The sequence below is a fragment of the Solanum verrucosum genome, unplaced genomic scaffold (assembly GCF_900185275.1).
Source record: "Solanum verrucosum unplaced genomic scaffold, falcon-dt-bn FXZP01000275.1, whole genome shotgun sequence".
NCBI classification, from domain to species: domain Eukaryota; kingdom Viridiplantae; phylum Streptophyta; class Magnoliopsida; order Solanales; family Solanaceae; genus Solanum; species Solanum verrucosum.
This window is the reverse complement of record NW_026020738.1, coordinates 585,304-610,408: the sequence shown is the minus strand read 5'-3', so window position 1 is coordinate 610,408 and position 25,105 is coordinate 585,304. Positions and strand designations below refer to the sequence as shown.

General features: G+C 35.4%; 1 protein-coding gene across 1 annotated transcript; it reads left to right on the top strand.

Annotated features, from left to right (window-relative positions):
* Positions 1 to 8,157: 8,157 nt before the first annotated feature.
* LOC125812644 (RNA cytidine acetyltransferase 1-like) lies at positions 8,158 to 24,983 on the top strand. The gene is made up of 26 exons (XM_049492136.1): positions 8,158 to 8,338; positions 8,439 to 8,530; positions 9,484 to 9,655; positions 9,784 to 9,906; positions 10,158 to 10,331; positions 10,582 to 10,692; positions 13,613 to 13,746; positions 13,830 to 13,923; positions 14,189 to 14,287; positions 14,665 to 14,801; positions 14,995 to 15,089; positions 15,783 to 15,906; positions 15,990 to 16,077; positions 16,178 to 16,277; positions 16,372 to 16,424; positions 17,607 to 17,783; positions 19,163 to 19,200; positions 20,930 to 21,023; positions 21,361 to 21,540; positions 21,629 to 21,737; positions 22,174 to 22,243; positions 22,549 to 22,687; positions 23,692 to 23,820; positions 23,990 to 24,115; positions 24,388 to 24,453; positions 24,532 to 24,983. The coding sequence occupies exons 1-26, from the start codon at positions 8,234 to 8,236 to the stop codon at positions 24,790 to 24,792; spliced, it is 3,090 nt and encodes a 1,029-aa protein (XP_049348093.1). The 5' UTR covers positions 8,158 to 8,233; the 3' UTR covers positions 24,793 to 24,983.
* The last annotated feature ends 122 nt before the right edge of the window (positions 24,984 to 25,105 follow it).

Below are 25,105 nucleotides of genomic sequence, written 5' to 3'. Positions count from 1 at the left end.
TGTCTACACGCGCATGACATGTTGACAAAAATGGTGATGTGGATTTCTAGTTGGATAAATATTAGCCACCTAGATAAATAAATGTCAAACTTCTTACTAAGCTAAAAACTTCCAGACTAATCTTCTCTCTAAAAAGTGTAATCGACGGAGTAAATGGCAGATTTCAAACCTTTTGGTTCACTAAGAAGTGTAATCAACGGAGTAAAGGGCAGATTTCGTGGAACTCTTTTTGGATTTGGGTCAGTTGCAGTTCTTAGACGTGAAGTTCTTGCTCGATTTTGTGAAGCGTTTGGTCAATTTTTTTCGATCTTGTCTGAAATTCTTACCAAGTAAGTGATTATCCACTCTTATGATGTGTTATTGTTTGTTTTCTTTACTTTTTCATTTATATTTTGCCATATTTTTCGTTTAAGGTTACGCCATATTCTTCGACTAGGGTTTCGCCATAGTTTCCGATTGATCTTTCAATTAAGGGTTTGATAGTTTTCAACTAGAATTTTTACTTAATAAATGTATTATTATGAACTTGTTTAGCTTATGCATGCATGAGTATTAGGGTTTCTGGTAATTAGTTCCAAAAAGTTTAGTAAAATTAAGATTTAAGGGTTCTGATTTCAATATCTATCTTGGTATTGTTAAATGTTGGGTTTTTTTTTGTAATTTTCTTATGTTGATTTGTATGTTGTTGAGTAAAATCAATATTTTAGGGGTTTTGGGGTTCCAATTCATCTATTATGTTTTCGTATTGTTAAAATATTATAATTTTATTGAAATTTCCTTGTATAATTGTATGCTTATGATTAAAATAAATATTTTGGGTTTGTTGCCTCTGTTTTACTGTTGTTGTCGATGTTTTGGTGTTGTTACCTCTATTTTGTTGTTATTGCCTTGTACAACATATTGATTATTATTGTGGTTATAGGTTGACACTATGGCTACTAAGTACCGCAATTTAAGGTTCAAATTTGGGGGTATTTTGGTGAGTGAGGTAGGTTCAGTATATGGTGGGGGTAAGGCTGAATATGTACAGAATGTGGATGAAGATCATTTGTCAATTCCTGAACTTACAGATTATGCTAAGTCTTTTGGAATTAGTAAGTTAGAAAAAACGTATGTAGTTCCATCTCTAGGGGGTGATTTGGCGGAATTGGAAAACGACATGGACATTTGTAATAAAGCATTATTTATGCATGATGGGGACACAATAGATATTTATGTGTGTCATGACTCTATTCTAGAGGATGTGGATTCCACTGAAGGCCAAATTAGTCAATCTTTAAGTCAAGTTGGTGAGTCTTTTAATGCACATGGGAAATCTGATGGTTCTTTAACTGCACAACCAAAAAATTCAGATCTAGGGTTAGGTTCCTTTTCTACCTTTCCATCTAGTGAAAGAGTTGAGAATGATGGGGTTGTAGGTGTCTAATAAGAAACGGTTATTCTTCAATAGATTGGACTGATACTGAAGAAGAAGTTGAACCTTCTAAAACGGAACCTTCTATTTAAGAAGAAGTTGAACCAAGTGCCCAAGAAAATGCAGAGGAAGATATAGACAATGATTCTATTTGTTCTGACCAATTTATTGACTATGAAAGTGATATGCATGAGGAGTTGAGGAAGATGTGAGAAAGTTTAGAGAAAGTAGGAGAAGAAAGAAGAAGGAAAAAACAAAAGGCTTTTTAGGCGAAGTTAGACTTGATGAAGGGTATGAAGATATTGAAAAAGGCAAAAAAAATTAAGGGTAAGCTAATAGAGGATGAGCCATACTATGACAGTTCTGATTGTGATAGTTTTCAAAGTGATGAAGAACAACTTGTTTCTGATGATGAACTTGAAGGAGGGAGTTTAAGGGGGGAGAAAGAAGAGTAGTAAAGTGATATATGATTCTACTTGTGATGTTGTAATATGGTAGTGTGGTTTGGTATTTGAAAGTGTAAAGGAATTTAGAGAGGCAATTACAAAATATGCTATAAAAAAAGAGTTGAGTTAGACAAGTATGTGAATGAGAGTACTAAAGTAAGAGTCAAGTGTAAAAATGGTTGTCCAATGACTGTTGTATGCAGGCAAGGAAGGGAGGAGTGAAAACTTCACTATCTAGACCTACAACCCAAGGCACAGATGTACCAGGACCAACAATAATTTTTTATGTAATTCAAAGTAAACTTTATGTAAGTATCTGAAAGATAGAATTATTTCTCAACATAGTATAAAAGGGTGGAAAATACAAGATTTGGCGAGGAAAGAGTTGAACGTTTATGTAGGCAAGACAATTTGTTTAAAAACAAGAAAAAATGTTTAAAGAAAATTATGGGGGATCATATGGCAGAATTTAACAGAATCCTAGACTACAAGGATGTGTTACTCCAAACAAATCCTGGTAGCACTTGTGTTGTGAAGCTTACAATTCAGAAAATGGGATGAAACAGTTTCACTCTATTTATATATGTTTTGATGCTATGAAAAAGGATTTCCAACAAGGATGCAGAAGATGTATATGGTTGGATGGGTGTTTTCTAAAAGAAATTTGTAAAGGTCGACTTTTGGTAGCTGTTGCTAAAGATGCAAACAACTAAATGTATCTAATAGCATGGGCAGTAATTGGTACTGAAAGCAAGGCCACATGAAAATGGTTCCTGGCCATTCTGCAAGATGATCTTAATATATGAGATGGTTACCAGATCACTATCATTAGTGATATGCAAAAGGTAACTGAATTTCTTTTTTTGTTTGTCTTCAATTTAATTTGAGCAAAATTTTAACTATCTTTATTATTTTGTTGCAACTACATAGACTAATAGCTGTTGCAGATGAAGTATTTCCAGAATGTGAGCATAGAATGTATGCTAGACATAAATTAGCAAATTGGTCACAAAACAGATAAGGCATAGAGAGAAGGAAGAAATTTTGGACTTGTGCTAGAGTCACTTTTGAGGCACATTTTAAGTACAATATAAATGCTCTAGCCAAGCTGGGAAAAGATGTAGTTGAAGACCTTATCAAATACAACAAGGAGAAATGGTGCAAAGCTTTTTTCTAAACTTTTTCAAAATGCGATAGTATAGATAACAACATGGCAGAGAGTTTCAATGCTTGAATCTTGGGATCTAGGAACAAGACTATTGTTTCTATGTTGAAAGAAATTAGAATTAAGATGATGAGTAGGGTGAGTAAGTCAAGAGCATTTGCTGATACATGGACAAATGAAATATCTCAAATGGCAATGATGGTATTCAATATCAATGCAACAAGATCAATGCAGTGCAATATTGAATGGAATGGTGATGATGGATTTGAAGTGTTAGAAAGGGCATACACGCATACTATGAACTTGGATCAACATAAATATAGTTGTAGATCTTGGAAATTAAAAAGTATTTCATGTGCACATGGTATAACAACAATGCACCACTTGAACATGGATGCATCACAAGTAATTTCAAGCTGGTATAAAAAAGAGACATATCTTGTAACACCCTGTATCCTAGATAGACCAAAATACAGATTTTGAGAAGTTGCAGGTGCAACCCACGGCTGCCATCCATGGACCGTAGGTCAGACCACGGCCCGTGCTGGTGGTCTGTGGTTCACCACTGCAACCTCTCCCCAAACCCAGCTCAGAAAATTGGCTAAGTCTCAACCCACGGTCCATAGATCAGACCACGATCTGTGATCTGTGTACGTGGATCAAGACTCATTTACCCAGCCTCTGACACGAACTACGGTCGACCAGCATGGACCGTCGTTCAATGCACGATCCGTAGGTCTGATCGTAAATGAGGGTCAATAGCCAGTTAGAGGAAAATTGTTGATTGGGTCAACTTTAAATGGTCAGAACTCTTAGCATAAAATGAATCATGTGTCCCATGACCTATGATATGATATATAATTGAATCCTCTTTTCAGCACCACCAAGTTTGCTAAAATCCGACCTCCGAGTAAAAAGTTATGCTCGTTTTAGTGAAGACTTGACCAACGGACCCAAACGACGGCAGGTAGATCAAACGACGGACCGTCGTTCCTTCCGTGGATGGGCTTCACCAGAATTGAGTTAGGGTTGTTTTGGTCCTTTTCCTATTTTGTTGGACCCCTAAGCTACGTCGTTTAGACCCTAAATTATGAGGTTTTGGTCAGTTTAAGCCTAAAAACATAACTAGAACTTACTTAAGTCAAACCATTAATCAAAACTTAGAAAATTAGAACGCTAAGAAGAGAAAGAAGTCAAGAACCCTAGTTCAAGAACGCAACAAGTTTTCTTCAGTTCCTCATGAAATTTGTCACCAAGTATGTGAGATTTCACTAGTGGGTTCCTTTCACCCATTAGGTCCCTAGTTTTCAGTCAGTTTCTTGATTCCCTTATTATGACTAGACCTAGGGTTTCTTGAATGTTAGAATTATTGGGTTCTTAGGTGTTAGAATGATCCAAATTAGATTAGTACGTTAATATTCAGTTTATTGCATGAATTCCAGAACCCTAGCTATGTATTTCTTTAGTTCTTGAATTACACATATTAGGTCAGATATTTTAGTATTTAGTTATACATGCCTCAATTTATGAATGCATCATTATCAGATTAATTGTTGCATTTTCAGTTTTGCATGTTCAGTTTTGAGTTATCCAGTATTACAAAAATTCAGTCATAATGTATTAATCACTTAATTTATTGGGAGTAGCACAATACCGAGTTGGACTAGGGTTCAGCGTACCCATATAGTCCCAGAACTACGAGCCACGTAGGTGTAAGTCCCCTCCGTGGGTATCATTAGTGATCACGCCAACATGTCTCTATACCTTTAGCCAGGTATAATGGGTCCTCTCGATGGGGCGTATACATCGAACTCCACATTTAGCTCATGTGGTTTTATTGTCGGTTATTAGTATCTCCCACAGTTCAGTCAAACTCTATTGCATTGACCATAATTACAGTTCATTCAGTATTTAGTCAGCAATCAGCATGTTATAAATTGGTCATTGCATTCAGTTAGTTCAGATTCAGTTTCTTATCTTATGCATATTATACTTGATTTATTGCTTGTTCGGTTATATGTTTATTCAACTTTACTCTATCCTGCATTCTCAGTACCTTTTAAGTACTACTGACGTATACGTGCGCTACATCTTCTCGTGATATAGGTCCAGTTTCTCAGCATCCAGAACACGCTTAGATCGGTTCCCAATCTCCAGTTCAGCAGAATCAGTGGTGAGTCCTCATTCTCCGAGGACAATAGTCATGAGTCTCTTTTCAGTATTATTTTTAATCCTTTAGTTTCAGTTTTGCTAGACTTAGCTGGGGCCTGTCCCAGCATTTCTAGTCAATTAGAGGCTATTTTCAGACATAGATACATTTAGCTTAGTATTGAGTTAATATCTTATTTGTATTAAACTCATCAGTTTTCATTTATCTCAGTTATAGTATATGGGTATTCCCCATCCTTTTTCATTTTACTTATGATTTAGCTTTCGCATCAGTTTATTATCTTTAGTATGCTCATGATCATGCCAACAGGGTTAACTTGGGATCACTTGTGGTCCTAGGTCCCGTGTCCACGTCTCGAGGGTAGTCTCGGGGCGTGACATATCTGAAGACATATTCTCATTTCATTCAACTAGTCCCAAACATGAAAATGTGGCCTGAAAGTAGAAACCCAATAGTTGAACCACCTGAGGTAAGAAAAATGCCTGGTAGTTCACCAAAGAACAGAAGAAGAGAAATTGGTGAAGTGAGAAATGCTGGGAAGTTGCCAAGAATGGAGACAATAATGACACGTTCAATTTGCAGAGGAGCAAATCATAACAAGAGAAATTGTCCAAAAAATCTGTAACCTAAGTCTACACCAACACCCACTAAAGAGGTACATTCACATTAATTTGCTTTTATAAATCAGATTAGGTTCCTTATTAATTTAGTCTCTTGTTTTATTCTTTTTCTACTCACAATAGTCCTCCACTGATAAAAAGAGGGGTAGGGGTCAATATGAAAAAGCAAGCAGCAACAACACTTGTACAAGAAGAGGTGCATGCAATGGTTATAAGAAGAGGCCAAGAGTTGTGGGACAAGGTGTATTTGTTGCTGATACTGGATACACATGTATTAATGTAAGTGTCTTATAGAATTATCAAAATTATATTTTTAAATGTGAGTCCCAAAATAACTAAGTTGTTAATATTTCAGCAATGATTGACTAGCAATAGGAGGGTTAATATTTGTGTGCAGAGTTCTGCGTATGTGACATGTAATATTGGTTTTAAACTTACCAAGGGACTGAAGTGGAAAGGCAAACATACCATGACTCAAAGAGAACTTAAAGTCCAAAGTGTTACGCGTCGTATTCAAACCAAATCAAAAGCTGTTGGAATTCAAACAAGGGCACAAGCCCAGGAAAAATCTCCCTCAAAGAAAACTTCTTAGTTAATGTGTGTTGGTGCTTTAGTGGTTGTGTGGTTGTAACAACCAAACTTAAATTAATGATTGTTTTATGTTTTGGTGCTTGTATGGTTGTTCAACCAAACTTAAAGTAGTGACTGTTTTGTGTTTTCATGGTTCACTTAAGTTATTGTGGTGGTTGTTGGTTGAAACAATGAAACTGATGTTTGTGTTTAATGATCAAGAAAGCACTAGTTATGTTATGCCTGTATGCTATTATTACTTGTTTTGTTATCATATTACCTATTCCATGTAATTGTAATTTTATGAAAAAATGACAAGTCAATTGAGCATACACCATTATATATATATATATATATATATATATATATATATATATATATATATATATATATATATATATATATATAGCTTTAATCAGCAAAAACATACATCACTAAAACACCAAACCAAACTAATGCACAAAATGAGAACACTAGAACCAAAAGTCCTTGCGTTAAGAACAATTACATTTACTAAATCTTTTTTAACAACACACTAAATAAAAGAACAATATCACATTACATATTAGACTAATGCCCAAAATCAGTTTTAACATCTATCTACACTTCAGTTGTTTTTGTTGTTTATTGGTCTTCTTCAACAGACCCAAAATCACAGCATTCGCCTGGCTAGGAAATTCTGGATCATACCAATCGAAAAACTTAAAAGGATTTCAAAATAAGGATTGCATTTCATAAAATCAAAGTTAAAAAAAATTACATAATAAGAAATTGAAAAATTAAAAGAAAAAATATATGAAACAATACATACCCCATATTGTCTACAACCGAGAAATCTACGTTCAGGATTGTCATTTGTCCATGAAAATTTCAGAATTGGAGGAGTCCCACATAAACAAACATGTCTCCTATTATAATTCATGAATTTAACAAATGTAATTAAAAAACAAAAATGAGAGAAAAATTCTGAAATTTGAAAAGGAAGAAGGGATTAGGGAGAATAAATAGTTAGAGAATAGAGAGAGAAAGTTCTGAAAAGATGCCAAAAATTAAAGAAAAATGGAGATTTTATGTTTTTTTTTTTACTATTGGAGCTTTGTGATGTGGCAAAAATTTACTTCCTCACACGCATGCTAGAGTTTGTTGTCAATTTCTACGCCAGGTGGACAATACATGTGTACGCGATGGAGGAATAAACAAGTTTGGGGGTAATTAAAACGAAATATAGTTTAGGTGTACATTGAATAAAAAACTTCAAGTTCAGGGGGTAATGAACACTTTTGCCCATAGCGAATAATTAAACAAAATCTTAATTTACCTCTTTATGTCTGATTCTCAAGAATTAATTTTGAATTTTATACATGCAAACATGTTTTGAAATGATTAAGGAAGAAAGATAGATGATGGATGTGTGTGAATTGTGGTGAGGGTTGAGATACGGATAATTGGGGAGGAAAAAAGTTATGTGAGAGAAAGTAATTAAAATTGTTAATATATCCTTAATTAAAGAGTTTAAATTTAAGATAATTATTCAATATTATATTTAAGAAATTTATGTAACTTTTTAAAATATATGATATAATTATTAAAATAAACTATAGGTAAAATATGTATATATAATAGTTAAGTATGTCTAATTATCTAATTTTTCCAAATTTGATCCCAAAGTTAGCCTTCCTAATAACTTTTCTCGAAAGAAACATAGTTTAATAAACCTCCATCATATATTTTATAACATAGGTATATTTATAAGCCACATCACTTCTTTTACAAAAACCCTTCTTTAAACCCTAATACAATACAGGAACATAACAGAGCAGTTTGAACATCAGTGAAGAAGAAGAAAAAATGAGGAAGAAAGTGGATGAACGGATTAGAACCCTAATTGAGAATGGAGTTCGTAATCGTCACCGTTCTATGTTTGTTATTATTGGAGACAAATCTCGTGACCAGGCAATTTTACTTTCCTCGTTGTTCTCTCTAATAAATTTTGTGAAGTAAACACTTGTTTCTAACTCTTTTTTGTTTTTGTGAAAAAATTGAATAAAAATAGATTGTTAATCTGCACTATATGTTGGGGAAAGCTTCTGTAAAGTCGCGGCCTAGTGTGCTTTGGTGCTATAAGGATAAACTTGAACTTAGCAGGTGAGATATTGCTCCAAGTTTGTGTTTTTTTTTTTTGAATTCTTCCAATTATGGACGTGGTTTGTTTACTCTCTGTTTCAATTTCAATCTGGTATGGAGTTTAAGAAATTAAAGAATACTTTTGAATTTTGTGGATTTAAACTATGTACCAAAATGACTTTTAATTTTGTTGTGTTTAACATGTATGTGTAAGTTTAGATATCAAAGGATTGCCAAAAAAGTAAAAAAAAACTTTCTTTCTGAAACTTACTAAGAGCCTGTTTGGCTTATTTTTAGTGCCTGTTATGTCGAAATAGCTTTTTAGCACTTTTTAGTGTTTAAGCTAAAATGATAAAAATAAGCCAAAAACCATAAGTTTTGATTTCTAACTTATTACTATTGGCTTATAAGATAAAAGTCAAAAGCCAATCCAAACATGCTCCAAGAAGGAAAATAGGACAAATAAATTTAATGGAGGGACTATTTGTATTCTTTATTGAAACCTGAATTTGGTTTGTCCCATGGGGAGATTGGATTGAATATTGTAATGTGAATTTGAGTTAGCGACGATGGATTTTGTTTGACAAAAAGAAACTGCGAAAACTCTATAAAGCTGCTTCACCAAAGTTCTTGACTTTGTTTTGGCAGTTACTTTGTCTGGTTGGAATATGATAAAACACAGGCTTAAGTTGGGTATTACTGAAGAAACTTTAAATTTTGATGAATTTGAAACTTTAGCGACAATACTTGTTGTGCTAATAGTTAATTGTAGCTATATATCTGTCAGTTAATTTACTGGATATTACTGGTGAGTGAAAGGAATTCTAGGGTCATTCTTTTGTGGAGGTTGTTATATTGTGAGTGATTAGTGGGGATTTTGTTTTGTGTCTCACTGTGTTCATATCAGTTTATCAGTAGATGTTGTTAGTCATTTAGGCAATTGGTCAATGATAGAGTCAATCATCTTCTTGCAGTCACAAGAAAAAGAGACAGAAGCAAATGAAAAAAATGATACTGCAGGGAGTACTGGACACTGAAAAAGCAGACCCATTTGACCTTTTTGTTGGAACTGGAGGCGTTAGCTATTGCTTGTATAGAGATTCAGAAAGAATTCTAGGAAATACTTTTGGCATGTGTATATTGCAGGTAACTGAGAAGTTTTAAATTTCCATAAACTATTTAAAGCAAATCGACTACCTATTTCCTCTTTTATCCCCTCTTATGTTATCGTGATAGTTGGGAAAATTATTTTCTTTTCCTCTATGATGTTCTAGGATTTCGAGGCTTTGACACCCAATCTTCTTGCGAGAACAATAGAGACAGTTGAAGGTGGTGGGCTAATTGTATTGTTGCTTCGCCATTTGTCCTCTCTAACCAGTCTCTTCACCATGACCATGGTACGCTCAATACCAACTGCTCTGCTTTCTAGGCTGGAAATTTTGAGCAACTAGTAGATTAGTGACATCTCTTCCATTGTTACTTCTTACTGTTTTTCTTTCTTGCTCTTTAATTAATTAAATAAGATTTCAACTGACCACACACGCACACACTCAAAAAGAGTATTTGAATGAAGAAGCTGCTTTTAGCTTGCAGATAGTTACTTGGTTTTCTATGCGCCCTTGATGTTATAACACATGTAAATATGCAGGATGTTCACTCCAGGTTTCGTACAGAATCCCATTCACAGACTACGGGTCGCTTTAATGAGCGATTTATACTCTCTCTTGCATCATGCGAAACATGTATTGTCATGGATGATGAATTAAATATTTTACCAATCTCCTCCCACATGAGGAGAATTACTGCTGTACCTGTTCAAGAGGTAAACTTCTTCCTGGATCAGTTCATTCCTGAGTTGTTCTGATTACTGATTTATACATCTCAGATAATATATGCTGATTCAGATCATAGTCCATATGAAATGTAACGGCCATATATAATTACGTCATATCAGATGTTGAACTGCAAAAGAATTACTCTTTCTGGAGTCACTTTTTGGCACACGATAAACTATCTTTGGTAATCTTTTGATATAAGTATTCTTGACTCTTTTTTTATTTACTTTGATGAAGGACTCTGAGGGGCTCTCAGAAGCAGACAGGGAATTAAGGAATTTAAAAGAACAATTGAATGAAGACTTCCCTGTCGGTCCCCTCATTCGGAAATGCTGTACCTTGGACCAGGTTAGTTACTTTGCTTGAACTGTGAGAATTGGCATTTGTTTCTCAATTGGAGCATATGTCATACATTGCCAATTGCTAGGCTATGTGGAACTAACCCCCAGGATAAAGAGTTACTTGTATGTAAAATAGATGTTTTAACTGAGTTATTGTATAGCTCATAGGATAACAGGAGATAATGATTTGATACTTGGTAAAATTGAAAATTCACTGTGAACATTTTTGTCCTTTTCTTTGTGGCAGAATGTTGGATTGGTTAAAACCACTCGTAACTAGAATTAAACTTAGTTATCAGACGATATTCAGTTAATAGGGGGACTAATACTCATGCATAAGTACACCCTTTTTCTTAATCTGTAAAGTGATATCCCCATCACCCCCACAAAATAGACAACACTTGATGGTGCTCGGTGTGTCAATTGGGCAGGTTAGGCGGGTCAAAAGGGCCTGAGCTAATGGTTTGGGCTAAAATTGGCTCAAAAGTACTTGGGTTGAAATAGACTAAAAAATGGGTTGGACTGTTACCTGCCCAACTTGACCTAACTATTTATAGGGGGTTTTGAATTCTAATTAGAAAGAATGCGCTAATTAAAAAGAATATTTTTTCGCTTCTCGTGGATGTATTCTTTTTTTTGAAATAGGTAACTTTGTATTCACACAAAAGAATTCATCAAGAAATTGATGAGGAGGGATCTACAAACCCCCAGGGGGTGCCATAATTCTCAGATCCAAAAACAAATTTTCAAAAATTTACAATTGGCCTATAAACTCCACTAAACTATCTACTTCCCCCACTAAATCTTGTTTACACTTCCTCTCCTATGTGGTTTGCGAACTATTGCATAGGAGCGGGGTTTTTACCCTGTGCGCACCCAAAGGGGTAGCGGCTGCGGGTTTCCCTTGTCATCAAAAAATCTTGTTTACACCAAAAATACAAAAGACTAAGACATCTCATCTTGATCATCTGGGAGCTGCTAACCCTCCCTTGAAAGCACCTCTCATTCCTTTCTTTCCATAGTGTCCACCAAATGCAAGCAGGGACATTTTTCCACCAATCTTCCTTTGATCCTCTCTTCCCAATTCCTTACCAGTCAATGTTAGTACCTCAAAAGTGTTTCTGGGCATTGTCCAATTAACCCCGAGTATACAAACGAACATGTTCCACAGATCTGTAGCCACCTTGCAATGCAGAAATAAACGGCCATTTGCTTCAGCCTCTTGTTCACACATATAGCACCTTGAACAGATCTGTATACCTCTTCTTTGTAATACTTCGTGGGTTAGACAAGCTCTTCTAATTACCAACCAAGTGAAGCATGCAACTTTTTCTCGTGGATGTATTTTAAAGTAATCATCTTTCTTAATTTTGTACGATATCATTTTGAATAAGATAATTTGATAAATATGAATACGTTTATACACAAGAAAATGTCCTAATTTTCCTCCTCCTATTGGAAACAATTTAAAATTACACCCCATTATTTTTTAGGGTCACTTGTTATTAGCATATCGTCTTGTATTTATCCTAATTCTGGTGAAGCTTCAGCATGAAATAGGGAGCTCTCAATTCAGACAAAATATTAGCACATTATATTTCACATATTAAAATATTTCAGGAAGACACTAGATTTACCATATACTTTTACTTTGTTCCATAAAATTATCCTCATTGCATTGATTTTTTAAAAAAGCTACAACTTATTATGTAATTTTGGTTATTAATTTAATGTAGTGAAGATTGTACACAATCAAACTTATCAGATACATGTTACAAGAGAAGTGAATATACAGAAAAATCAAAGTAATATTTCAAGCAGTAAACCCAAATTAAAGTTAATCTTAAAAATGGGTTAGAATTGAGCTTGTATTGGGCTAAAATGGAGATCACTTTAAAAATGGGTTATGTTGGGCGGGCTAAAAATCATCCCAATACTAAATTATCTTGTGCCCAACCCATAAGATTTTGGGTGGGTTGGGGGAGCCATCAATTTTTGGGCCATATTTGACACCATTAGATGGTGCTGTAGTAGGTACAACCATACATTAGAACTTGCCTTAAACTTGGAGCTTGTTCATTTAAAGCTTAATCATTATTGGTGCTTGGTCGTTTTTTTCTTTTCTCTGTTCAAATAATAATAAGTTTCCTATTTTTTGGATTGAAAGTCAACTGACATGTCAGAATGTGAGTTTAGTCAGCACAATTTAGTTCTAAATGTCTTTTTGCTATTAATTTTTGATGAAATCACCAAAAACAGATTTCCTCCATCTAAAGTTTACATGAATACAGACTGAAAAAAAAAACTGCTGGTCGGTTTCTTTACCTTCTCAAAAATAGAAAAAAATGCTGGTCGAACTGTGCGATTCCTTCTGGTGTAGAATCATATGGTTTGGTTGGGCCAATCACTCATAAATAGAACAAAACTTCACTTCTGATAAATAGAACAGGACTTGACATACTAAGTAAAGAAATATGACTTGCTGATAATTGATAAATAAATATCGGTATGTGGGCTAAGGTCTTGAAGTTAGGAACTTTTGTTACGGCTTAACTAGTATGTTAAATCATCATTGCTGCAATTATTGTCTGTTCAAGCTCTTGCTTTTCCTTTTAAAAATATTCCCATTCTTCCATGCTTTCATTAAATAAATCTGTAGTTTTTTCTGATTGTAATTTTGAGTCTGATAGTGATTTTTTTAGATACTAATTTTACTAGCTTGAATGGATGGATTCAATATTTTTTTTAATCAGGTAAAGGTAAAGCATTTCATTAATAATAACAAGGCCAACATGGCCGTTGGATGGATTCAGTATTAACTTATAATACCACGGTTCACCATAAATAGCAGTTGTGGGGTTCATTGCAATTAATTTTTTTTCTTGTTCTGCTACTGTATGTTGCTATTAACCAATAATATGAAATAGGGAAAAGCAGTGATCACGTTTCTTGACGCTATTCTGGATAAGACGCTTCGAAGCACTGTTGCTCTTCTTGCTGCTCGTGGCCGGGGGAAGTCAGCTGCTCTTGGGTTGGCAATTGCAGGGGCTGTTGCTGCAGGGTAAACTGGTCTGGGTTTCAATATCCTTTCCTCTCCGTGATCCTACCTTGTGTCTTGCTAACTTCTATAGTTTGCTATTGCAGGTATTCCAATATTTTTATAACAGCGCCTAGTCCTGAAAATCTGAAAACTCTGTTTGACTTTGTCTGTAAGGGTTTCAGTATGCTCGAGTACAAGGTAGGATGCAAATTTATCTGACTGATTAGGGTGTGTTTGCATATTCTCTGTGAAATCTATCTTCTCCAGGGATGTTAGTTTTCACTTTCAGTCTGCCATTCACCCCTTCAAGTCTTTTTAAGTGAGAAAACGCTTCTCCTGCTGAGATATCCGTAGAAACATAAACATAGTGCGATTTTCTTTAAGTACTTGTGCAACAGATTGTCACACATCTAGTTGGTACCTGAAATTGATCTCACATTCTTCTGCCTCACGATATGCACAGGAACACATTGATTATGATATTGTGAAAAGCAATAACCCGGAGTTTAAAAAATCTGTCGTGCGGATCAACATCTATAAGCAGCATAGACAGACAATTCAGGTCAGTATTAACGGCGAGGAGTTATGTTGTGATAATGGCTCTTCCATTTTCCAAATTCATATTCACTTTCTGCACCTTCCGTTCCCCTTGTCCCTGAACTTTAAAGATCTTGAGAATTCTCTCCAATTTTGTAACTCTTGCTGGTGATTTCTGTTATTCTGTATGGCAAGATTTCTTGTATTTCTCCATCTCTTGTGCTTTTGTGTCCTCTTAAGGTTGTCGATATATTGGGATAATTAAACTAAAAATTTCTTCTTCTTACAAACATATCTTTTACACCTTACTTTTAATTCGCTGCAGTTCTTTTTGCCAGTATATGGAAATTAAGTTGTATGTCTGACTTTCTGATGTTATCAATATCATTTATGCTATGCCAGTATATACTACCTCATGAGCATGGAAAGCTGTCACAAGTTGAATTGCTGGTGGTTGATGAAGCAGCAGCTATTCCATTACCTGTGGTCAAATCTTTGCTTGGTCCTTACCTCGTCTTCCTTGCATCAACTGTGAATGGGTATGAGGCTGTGTCCAGCTTAGTTTCTGTCTAGTAATGTTATGCTCTCCAAATAACCTATCCACTCCTTTTCCAATTTATATTGCTTCTTACTGTCTTATATGATAGAAGAATTATTTTGACACTCTTGTGTGTTTACCCTGGGGTTAACAGTGCTGATGATCACTCTATCCTATTATTTTTGTTTTTAAAGCTATGAAGGCACTGGAAGATCCTTGTCATTGAAGTTGCTACAACAACTAGAGGAGCAAAGTCAGAAGTCTAAAAGTGCAGATAGTGCACTTTCAGGTATTTCATCTCCATATTTGCTAGTTGATCACTCGACTTATGGTGTGTGTAGAGTCCATGTATCCTTAAATAAGTTAATCAGGAGGAACTAGGAATGCAAAGAAAACTGAAAATTAGAGAGCACTGATATTGGGTGGAGAACTCCTTAGAGTTACTTAAAAGAAGGAGAATTGTGCATGTAATTATTAAATAACACAGGCCTTATCTTAAATCATGCCTTAATTTGTGTCTTGGGCAATGCACGTCTGGTTATGATTTTAGATCTTGGTGAAGCTTTCTATGACTGGATGTTTGCAAGTAAAACCAAGTATATGGTGAATCAGGTTGGATTTATTACAAATCAAATACTCATAATACATGCTTTTGAAATAATCAAACTTCAAAGTTCTTGCTGGTCACCTGCATTATTTAAATAATGGGAAGTTTTATGACTGGATGTTCCAAAGTAAACACAAGTATTATGATGAATCAAACTGGAGTTTTTTAAGTAAATGCTGATAATACGCCCTTGTCTTAAAAAGTATTGCTTTCCCTCAAGTTTGTGTTCATTCATGAGTATGATTTTTTTTTCTATGGTGTACTTTTGCCTTTCATGATTATTCATGATTGAGCTGGTGGTATGATAAATGGTGTCTGTGCTAAATCATGTTTCAGTTATCTTGTTTAAAATCTAGATTTTACCATTAAATGTAGGTCGGCTTTTCAAAAAGATAGAATTGAGTGAATCCATTAGATATGCTTCTGGTGATCGCATTGAACGATGGCTTAATGCTTTGCTCTGTTTGGATGTTACAAATAGTATCCCAAGTATCAGCCGGTAAATTTTCTTTGGCTTAACGTAGTTCCTGCAGAAGTCAACCATGTTTTTTCTCCAGTTACAATTCTCTTTTCTTCAATCAGGTTACCCCAACCCGGTCATTGTGATCTCTACTATGTTAACCGGGACACACTTTTCTCTTATCATAAAGACAGTGAGTTATTTTTGCAGGTAAACCACCTTTGCTTTTTAATTATTATTATTCTTCAGGCTGATGTTTGCTTGGTCAACTTTGATACATTGTGATCCTTTTGCTTTGAAAAATTTGCAGCGAATGATGGCCCTCTATGTTGCTTCTCATTACAAAAATTCTCCAAATGATTTACAATTGATGGCTGATGCTCCAGCTCACCACTTGTTTGTGCTACTAGGTATAACTAAACCAGTTGATGCTTCTCAATAGGACATGGTAAATAAATTTTGCATTTACTAAATGCAAGAGCACCTAACTAATTATTCTCACAGGCCCTGTTGATGAGTCAAAAAATACTCTTCCTGATATTCTCTGTGTCATCCAGGTTGGTGGTCTTGTCTGTCCCTGTTATGCAAGTGTTTTCTTTGGGATGCTATATTTGTTAGAAATCTTCTGACCGATATTGACTTGCTACTGTTAGTTTCAGTGTTTTTTATGTTGAGACAATTCTCTTCTTTGCGTTACTTTATCTGGTGTTCCAATTGGCTGGATGCCAGAATTACATGGGTCCTTTTTATATGCAGCTTTCTTTCTTGTGCTATTACCGTAGTGAAGAAAAAATAGGAAAATCTCTCAACTCCTGGTAATAACCAATATGTGATTTGCTTTCTATTTGTGGAAAATTTTGGTCCTAAAATACAAAATCACAACTAAAATTGGCTCAGCTCAGTTGAAAACATCAGCCAGTAATTTGTGTGTTGTATCCATAGCATATTCTACTCCATTCTGTGTTTTGTGTTCTATTCAGATGTAGAGCTCTCAAAAGGCAAGTTAGCCCAATTCCTCTTGGTCATGTGTGTTCTTTTTGTTTGGGTAGATTTTATTTGTAATCTGCAAATCATCTAATGTTTTTTGATGGAAATTTCATCTGTATAGAAAATTGGTCACAATGTTAATTATTGATCTTTTATCCTGATGAGAGCTGATCATGTTTTTCTCTGTTTCCACTTATTGATCCTCATCTTCTGCTATGGCTGATTTTGCCTCTTTTTGGAGGGAGCGCATGTATCAATGCATTCTCTCAGCGAAACACTGACTTCATAGACAACATATTCATGCATCATCAGAGGTTGCACTTTTTCTTAAATTGGATTGTCACAGGTCTAAATGGAGCTACATGTTTAATGAGAGGCTTCATAAAGTCGATCTCAATGATCGATGCTCTATAGTAGTAGTTTATTTTTTGATAAGCCAATAATTTAAGGTTGATTCCGTAAGTCCTTGACTCCTTTCTGATACGGACAAAACCCTTTTTCCTCAACCCTGGACAATGGTATTATCTGTGTTTATCTCTCTCACGATATCATTAACCTTATTGGTCTAGAGAAATGAACTTTCAAGATTCATTTGGTAGATATTTACTTTTTCTTTGTGCTCTTTTGTCTAGTTTCAGTCAGTTCCTGTGAGAATTAAATAGATGGTACTTCATTTATTTCACCTCAATATTTACTTGGAATCAAAGACATTAAGAGTTTTTGATCCGTCTTAATTTGACTTAAACACACAGGTCTGCCTGGAGGGTCAAATTTCTCAGGAGTCTGCTAAAGCAGCTTTGCTCCAAGGTCGCCAGCCCTTTGGAGATCAGATACCTTGGAAGTTCTCTCAGCAGTTTGCTGATGATGTATTCCCAAGCCTTTCAGGTGCCCGCATCGTACGCATTGCTACACATCCGAGTGCTATGAAGGTAATGCTTATCAATTCAAAAGAATCTAGTAAAAAGAATGTCTGAGATCTCCCTTTAGGTTTGTCTTTGTCATATTGATCTCCTTCATGGTTTAAGAGGATATAGTGCCCTCCTTGTTTTTGCCATAAAACACAAATAGTTTGGTATTGGAAAGAAATGATCCCGGATGGAGTGTTGTGTATATAAAGGACTTGCAAGGGTAATCCTCACTAGATTGGAACTCAAGGAATTGATTGATTGAATGAGACCGAGTTCAAGCGATGAAATTTCTAAAATATCTTGCAACGTCCTTTGATGCATTAACTGTTGGATACTTAATTTTGTGACCCCCCGTCCCCGCCATGTGTGTTGCACAATTTGTGTGAAGTTGTGGGTGATCTTTTTAAATTACACTCCCTCCGTCCCATTTTACATGACACCCTTTCTTTTTTAGTCCGTCCCAAAAAAAATGTCTCCCCACTATAGTTTGAAATAATTTCACTTTTTTTTTTTTGAGAATTGGTAAACATTGTATTCTTCAGCATTAAGGATATGCTGGGGACCTTTAGAAAATCAGAAAAGAACAAAAAGCATAATACTTACAAGGATCCTAAGAATTCTAAAAGTTGATCTGAATCCTCTAATCCTATCTCTTTACACCAAAAATATAGAGATACAATGCAATTCCATTTAACCTTGTGAATGAAATTGGATATATCTTCAAAATTCCTACTATTCCTCTCCTTCCACACTGTCCACCAAATGCAATGTGGAGTCAAATTCCACCAGGTCTTGTGTCTCTTGCTACCTCCTCTCCTGATCCAACAACTAAGTAAATCAGCTGTATGTTCGGGCATAGTCCATTTCACTTTTGAAAAGTTGAGAAACATGGACCATATTTGTTCTGTGAAAGTAGAATGTAAGAATAGGTGACTGTTGGTTTCCCCTGTCTTCCCACATAAAGAGCACCAAGGAAGTATGATCTTTCTTTTCTTCCTCAAGACTTCATGTGTCAAGCATGCCTTTCTAATGACCAACCAAGTAAAGCATTTAACTTTTGTTGGTGCTGCAGTCCTCCAGATATTTTTCCATGAACTGAAGTCCTTCCATATCATTGACTTTATAACAAATTAGTTCATAGAAATTCATCGGAGATTTGCAATACAAAAAGTAGCACTACTAATCAAAGCTGAAAAAAAGACAGATTTGGAATATCTCAGGAATGTTGTCATCTTAAAATCTCCATTGAAAAAAAACTTCAAACTGAGGGCGGTCTGCATCTTATGACAATCGAGGTTTATGTATAAAAGCAGAGTGTAAGGAGGTCTTTGAAAAATTTCCAACTGCTTATTTCCTTTGTTTATCAGCATGTCTAACCATGTGTCACTGTGATGTTGCAGCTTGGATATGGTTCTGCTGCTGTTGAACTGCTAGCCAGGTAGCTTCAAATTTCCCTGCAATTCTTCAGTTTTCAATATGATTAGACTGTAGATCACATTTGGCTTTCTATAATTTGTGAATGATTAAGCTACTCCGTAGGCTGTTGCTTATATCTAGGGTTAGCACCATTCCCATTTTTTGTTTTACTAAACTTATAATTATGTCAATTTAGTCCAAGACCCTTTTTTTGTGGACAACTCCTCATCGTCTGGAAGCTGCTAACATCAAAACCTCTCTCTCCCTCCCTCATGCTATCAACACATCTTCTGATAAGCAAGAAGCCCTTTTCTCCCATATTTTGAGTTAAAAGAGTAATCTCTTTGTTTGGATAATCATCAAAAATAGATTGTTCATGGTTGAGCAATTTTATTTTTTTATAAACACCATATAAAGAAAAATAAGCCTAGTTGAAATTTGGGGGGTATATCATGGTGTAGGTTGTTGTATGTAAATTTTGCGAGCGCTGTTAGATGATGAAAATGAAGCAAGCGCTTGCTCTTTCCTCAAAAGAGATTGGAAAGGTTCAACAGCCTTTTCTATCATTGCACTTTTAACTGAATGGCATTATGATGAATTTTGGGGTGGATTGATGGTGGCGAGGAAGGTTTTCTTAAAGTCTCAGGACTCGCATCATATTCTGGTGGTACTGTTCATACCTTGAATATTCTGTTGGCATTTAAGTTGGTTTCGATCCAGCATTCAGAAGTTCCTGCAAAAAATGCAAAATAGAACTGGGTGCAAGTTTTGTTTGTAACTGGCATGGGGTCTGGTATTCATTGCATAAAACTGGGGAGATGCTCTTTATGTTCTTATGGCCAAGTATACCTTATCTTGTAAAAAATAGTTGTTCTTATGACTAAGTGTTAGCGGAGGTTGGAAATGAATATTCTGAGCAAAATGCATGGAGAGGCGAAGTAACCAAACAGGGCTTTTGCTTGGAAAGCCCCCTGACAACATAAGATAAACTCAAGGAAAAAAAAGTGAATTGTGAATAAGCATGTGTATAGTACAATTCTTTTTCCTAAATGCTCGATAGCAAGAGTCCCGAGGCATGTTTTTCTAGTCTTTCTTTTCTGTAAGAAGCCAGACAGCTAGGAACTTTACTTTATTTTTGGAAGACTACACAGCTTGTGTAGTTTACCTTTTTTTTTTTGTATATATTAACTTGTCACCATTCTCAAAAAAAAAATCAAGGAAAAATGAAGTATTCTGTCAATTGCTTGTTATTTTGTTTGGTCTGGTATGAATTTTAATTAATTCAGCTGGTTTATGAATTATGCCTAGGCAGCAAGCATTCATATCATTGTTGTCTATTTGTATGTCAAAGGTCAAGGACCCTTGTTGCTTGGTGCAACAAAGATATTATTAAATTCATACCACTGTGAATCCTGAATATGACCTTGATGGCCTCTGAACAACACACCTTTACCTACCTAAAATGATGTGAAATGACTGCTCAGTGCTCACTATAATCATAGTGTAGTATATATGAAAAGTAGGTATAAAAGAATGTTTTTTTTGTTGTTGATTGTTGATGATGATATGGAAGGGTTCTACACTTGTTGACTTCTTCCTTTTACACTTGCAAGTCTGCATAGTGTGGCTTCCTTTTACACTTGTAAATCTGCATATTTATTGTGTTTCATGGCTTTTAGGTTTTCATTTCTAGATTAATGTGTTTTCAGTTGAGTACATATTATGCCTTTTCTACTGAATGGGTTTCATAGGTACTTTGAGGGTCAGTTTACGCAATTATCCGAAGTAGAGACAGAAGATACATTGGAGACTCCTCAAGTCAATGTAACTGAAGCTGCACAGGAGGTAATCATATTTGATCTAACTTTGCAGTTGTACTTTAGGTTATTGGCTTCCCTTTTATCCCTTGGGTGTCCTAAGGTTGAAAAAAAGTTATATCATTGTACCTTTTTAAAACAGTGTAAAATCATAATATTATTTCTCATTGCATCTCTGTCTTTTCTTCATATTGATGTGGTTTGTCTCCCGATCACTTCTAGTGCGTTTATTGTGTTAGGTCTTCTGATTAATCATTAGCTGTAATATGGCAAATGGGATGGTTGCAAAATCTAGAAATACTTTTATGTGGGATTAGAACATTTGTTTGCCTTTTGTTACTGAATTCAAACCACCTTCCTTGCAGGTCTCTTTGCTTGAAGAAAATATAAGACCAAGAACAGATCTTCCTCCATTGCTTGTTCCTTTACGTGAAAGACGACCTGAAAGGCTCCATTACCTTGGGGTCTCATTTGGACTTACATTGGATCTCTTCCGCTTTTGGAGAAAACATAAGTTTGCTCCATTTTTCACAGGCAATGCCCCGGTAAGTCTTAATAGGCCTCTGTTCCTTAAGTTATTTTTAGATGTTTGCTGTTGAGGATTAGTGATCAACATGTGATTGAATGAATCAGAATAGCGTAACTGGCGAGTACACATGCATGGTCTTGAAGGCATTGAAGAATGATGATGTTAAAGCTGCTGAATCAGATGAGTGGGGCTTTTATGGTCCCTTCTACCAAGGTGATAAGTTGTTTTTGTCCTCCTTGATTTTTTTAGCTTATCATCGGAAGGATCTGCAAGGAGATTGGAAGAAGATCTTTTGTCATGATAAAGAGGAACTCAAATGTTACGATTCCTAATATATGTTTGTCAGGTTTTATACATTGTTGATAGAGTAGTGACTTCATATTACAAGCAACTTTTGGAATTATGAAAAATTTCATTGAGGAGGTGAAATTTGTCCTTGACATTCTGGTCCAAAATTTGGAGAAAACAGAGATACAAGTTTCATATTTTGCCGTCTCACTTTTATCTCCCCCCTTTGTATCCACATCCTATCAATCAAACAAGTTGCAGTTATTGTAGTAACTTGTATTTATTCTATTACTTTTTTCTTTAATTTTAGAATTGTTGTCTATACTTATTTTGATATTGATGTTGTTTATACCATTCTCAGTATACAAGAGAAGGTTAGTCGAACTGTTGGCTTCTATCTACCAGAAGATGAATTACAAGCTTGCTATGAGGTAAGAATGTATATATTGGTGGCCCCCAAGGCCTAGCTCAAGTGGCAAAAGGTGGAGGATTTGTGGCTTAGGTCATAGGTTCAAGCCCCACACCATGCAAAGCGAAGCCCGGTATTTAAGTGGAGAAGGGTAGAGGGGCGGGCCCATTATCCACCGAGTTTAGAAGTTTTTGATTGGTCCAAAGGGCGGGTCACAGACGGATTTCTCGGTTATCAAAAAAAAAAAAAAAAAAAGAATGTATATTTTGGTGGTTAGTTAATATGTATGCCTCTTTACATATGCTTATGATGGCCATAATCTTGCAGTGTCTTTGATCCAAAGATCAACTTTGTGGAGCAGGACCCTGCTTCAAGTGAATTGTCAAACTCCATGAAGTTTGTTCTGAACCCTGATGAGATGAAGATGCTTGAAGCTTACTCAAATAGCCTTATTGACTATCCCTTGGTAAGTTCTGAGTTGATGATTAGTGAGGAAATATGTTAATACTAAGTAGTGAAGCAAGATCTCTTGTGATACAGTTTTTACTTGTTGAAATGGGTAAGTGGACAGACGTGCTGTATGAACAGTCTATTAAGAAAAAGGCTAAGAGTGCTTTGAGCCTACTCAAATAACCTTATGGACTACTGGTTAGATCTCAATTAGTGATGGGAGTGAAAATATGTTATCTGGAGTAGCGATAGAAATTTTTTGTTGGTGCTACTATCAAGTTATGCTAGATGTATGTTTCAATATCAACAATCATATGGAGATTGTACTTAAGACAAACATTGTGGTCTACATGCCTGAAAAACTTGAATCACTGAAAAGAGCTTGAAGTTGGCATTTTCGAATTTCAAGCATCATAACCAACTGGAGTTCACTTTTACGCAAATCTAGTGAATGATTTGGTAAACTCCTGCTACCATTTGCTCTTAAAAGATGTTCGTATCTGGTCCATGTGGATTAAAAACTCATAGTGGTACACATTACTTTTGACAAGAAGAAAATTGTTCAAGTGTAAATGAATACTCATATTGGTACGTATTACTTTTGACAAACAAGAAAATTCTGAACCAGAAATGACAAGTGAAATATGTCAGTTATATTTCTTTATAGATAACAGGGGCATGATTTTCCTCTTCTTCGTCTGTTTGTATCTAGGTGTTCAGTTATAAAGGTTGAAGTTCTATTTGATACATTGGAAGAAAATCCAATAATTAAACATTTGATATCTATTCGTTAAGTGGCTTGTTCTCCGGTTCCTAGAATTATAAAGATTGCTAATAGGAAAAGGGAAAGAACTGAAGGGATAAAAAGGATGTGTTCAACAACAAACCCTTCAAAAGTGACCGATATTTTGTGTGGACACTGTTCCGTTATTTCCTAGTGCAAGTGTTGTTCAAATATCTGAAAAGTGCCTGACATTTGCTTATTTTCATGTTAATTATTTGCATGATATTTTTTCACAGGTTCGAGATGTTGCTCAAAAACTTGCGCGTGAGTACTTTTTGGAGCATTTGCCAGTTTCACTTTCATATGTCCAGGCTTCCCTATTGCTTTGCTATGGCCTGCAACACAAAGACATCTCTGAAATAGAGGTTTGCTGCATTGCTAGTGTATATTTTGAATAGGTTATTCTGTACTATTAGGTTTTGTGCAGTTACATACCCTTCTTTTTTGTTTTGTTAATCACATCCAAACTAAATAAGATATTTCATCCAATAAACGGAGTGCTTCGAGTTTACTCTTTTCAATTTTATTTTACAGGTAGAAATGAATTTGGAAAGGCAACAGATATTGTCCTTTTTCATGAAAACCATGAAGAGGCTTTTCAAATACCTGAATAATCTAAAATCAAAAGAATTTTCATCAACTGCATCTCGGCTTAAAGCGGTAAGTAGATGAGTTATTTATTTCACTCTCTCAAACATCCTATGATGCTATGACAGAGAAACTAAAAGTGATAAATATCTGCATGCATCGTCATACTATGCGTGAATTAGTCAACACAGAGATATTCTGACACTTCTCATGTTAGTTTGTCTCAAGAAGTGACCAATTCTGTTTCATCAAATAGCAGCATTTGAGGCACTGTAACTGCTTGTCTGCTGTTTATCTATCATCGCTGAAGATTAACAAAGGCACTTTTTCCTCCTCCTTTTCAGATTACGTTGGAACCACATCTAATATCTGTTGATGAAGATCTCAATGACGCTGCAAAAAAAGTTCAGGTTTGAATTTACTTGCTTTTGTCTCTGCAAGTTTTCTCCCATTTGGAAAGATATATACTTACCTAAGATCATATCTAGGATGACATGAAAGCCAAGACAACGGAAGGTTTGTTGGACCCAGAGCTATTTCAGCAATTCGCTATAGTAGACAGAGAGGCTGATTTTGAAAGTGCTCTCCAGAATGGTGGTGGGAAGATAGGTTCCGGTGGTGTAGTTAGTATAAAATCCAACAAAAGCAAGTTGGAGAAGAAGCATTCCAAGCCAGAAAGTGAAAACAGTGACAAGAAAAGACACAAAAACCACTCCGGATCCAAATCACATAAGAAGAGGAAGGGTTAATCGTGTTCATGTAACAACTTTTACCCTCCTTTCTTTTTCTTAAGGCCCGCTAGGAGACTTCTCCTCCTATTGCTTCATCGCAAGGGGGGAGGAGGAGTAGATCAAGATAATGCGCATCTTACATCATATTATTTTCTTAATCGCAACCATCACCACTATTTATGCAATCATTTATAGGTCCAATTTTGTCAAAGTTCCTTTGCAAACGTACAATTTTCTTAGAATGATTTTCATCAACTATGTTATAGATTAGAAGCACTACTTGTTTTTGTCCTTCATATAGAAGCATTTTTCTGCACCAATCTTATATCAA

Bases quoted from the DNA above. Each gene is read 5' to 3' on its own strand.
- LOC125812644 (XM_049492136.1), top strand. From the start codon at position 8,234: ATGAGGAAGAAAGTGGATGAACGGATTAGAACCCTAATTGAGAATGGA. The intron at 10,332-10,581 runs GTAAACTTCTTC...ACTTTGATGAAG, and splicing joins CTGCTGTACCTGTTCAAGAG to GACTCTGAGGGGCTCTCAGA. The intron at 21,541-21,628 runs GTAAGTCTTAAT...TGAATGAATCAG, and splicing joins TTTTCACAGGCAATGCCCCG to AATAGCGTAACTGGCGAGTA.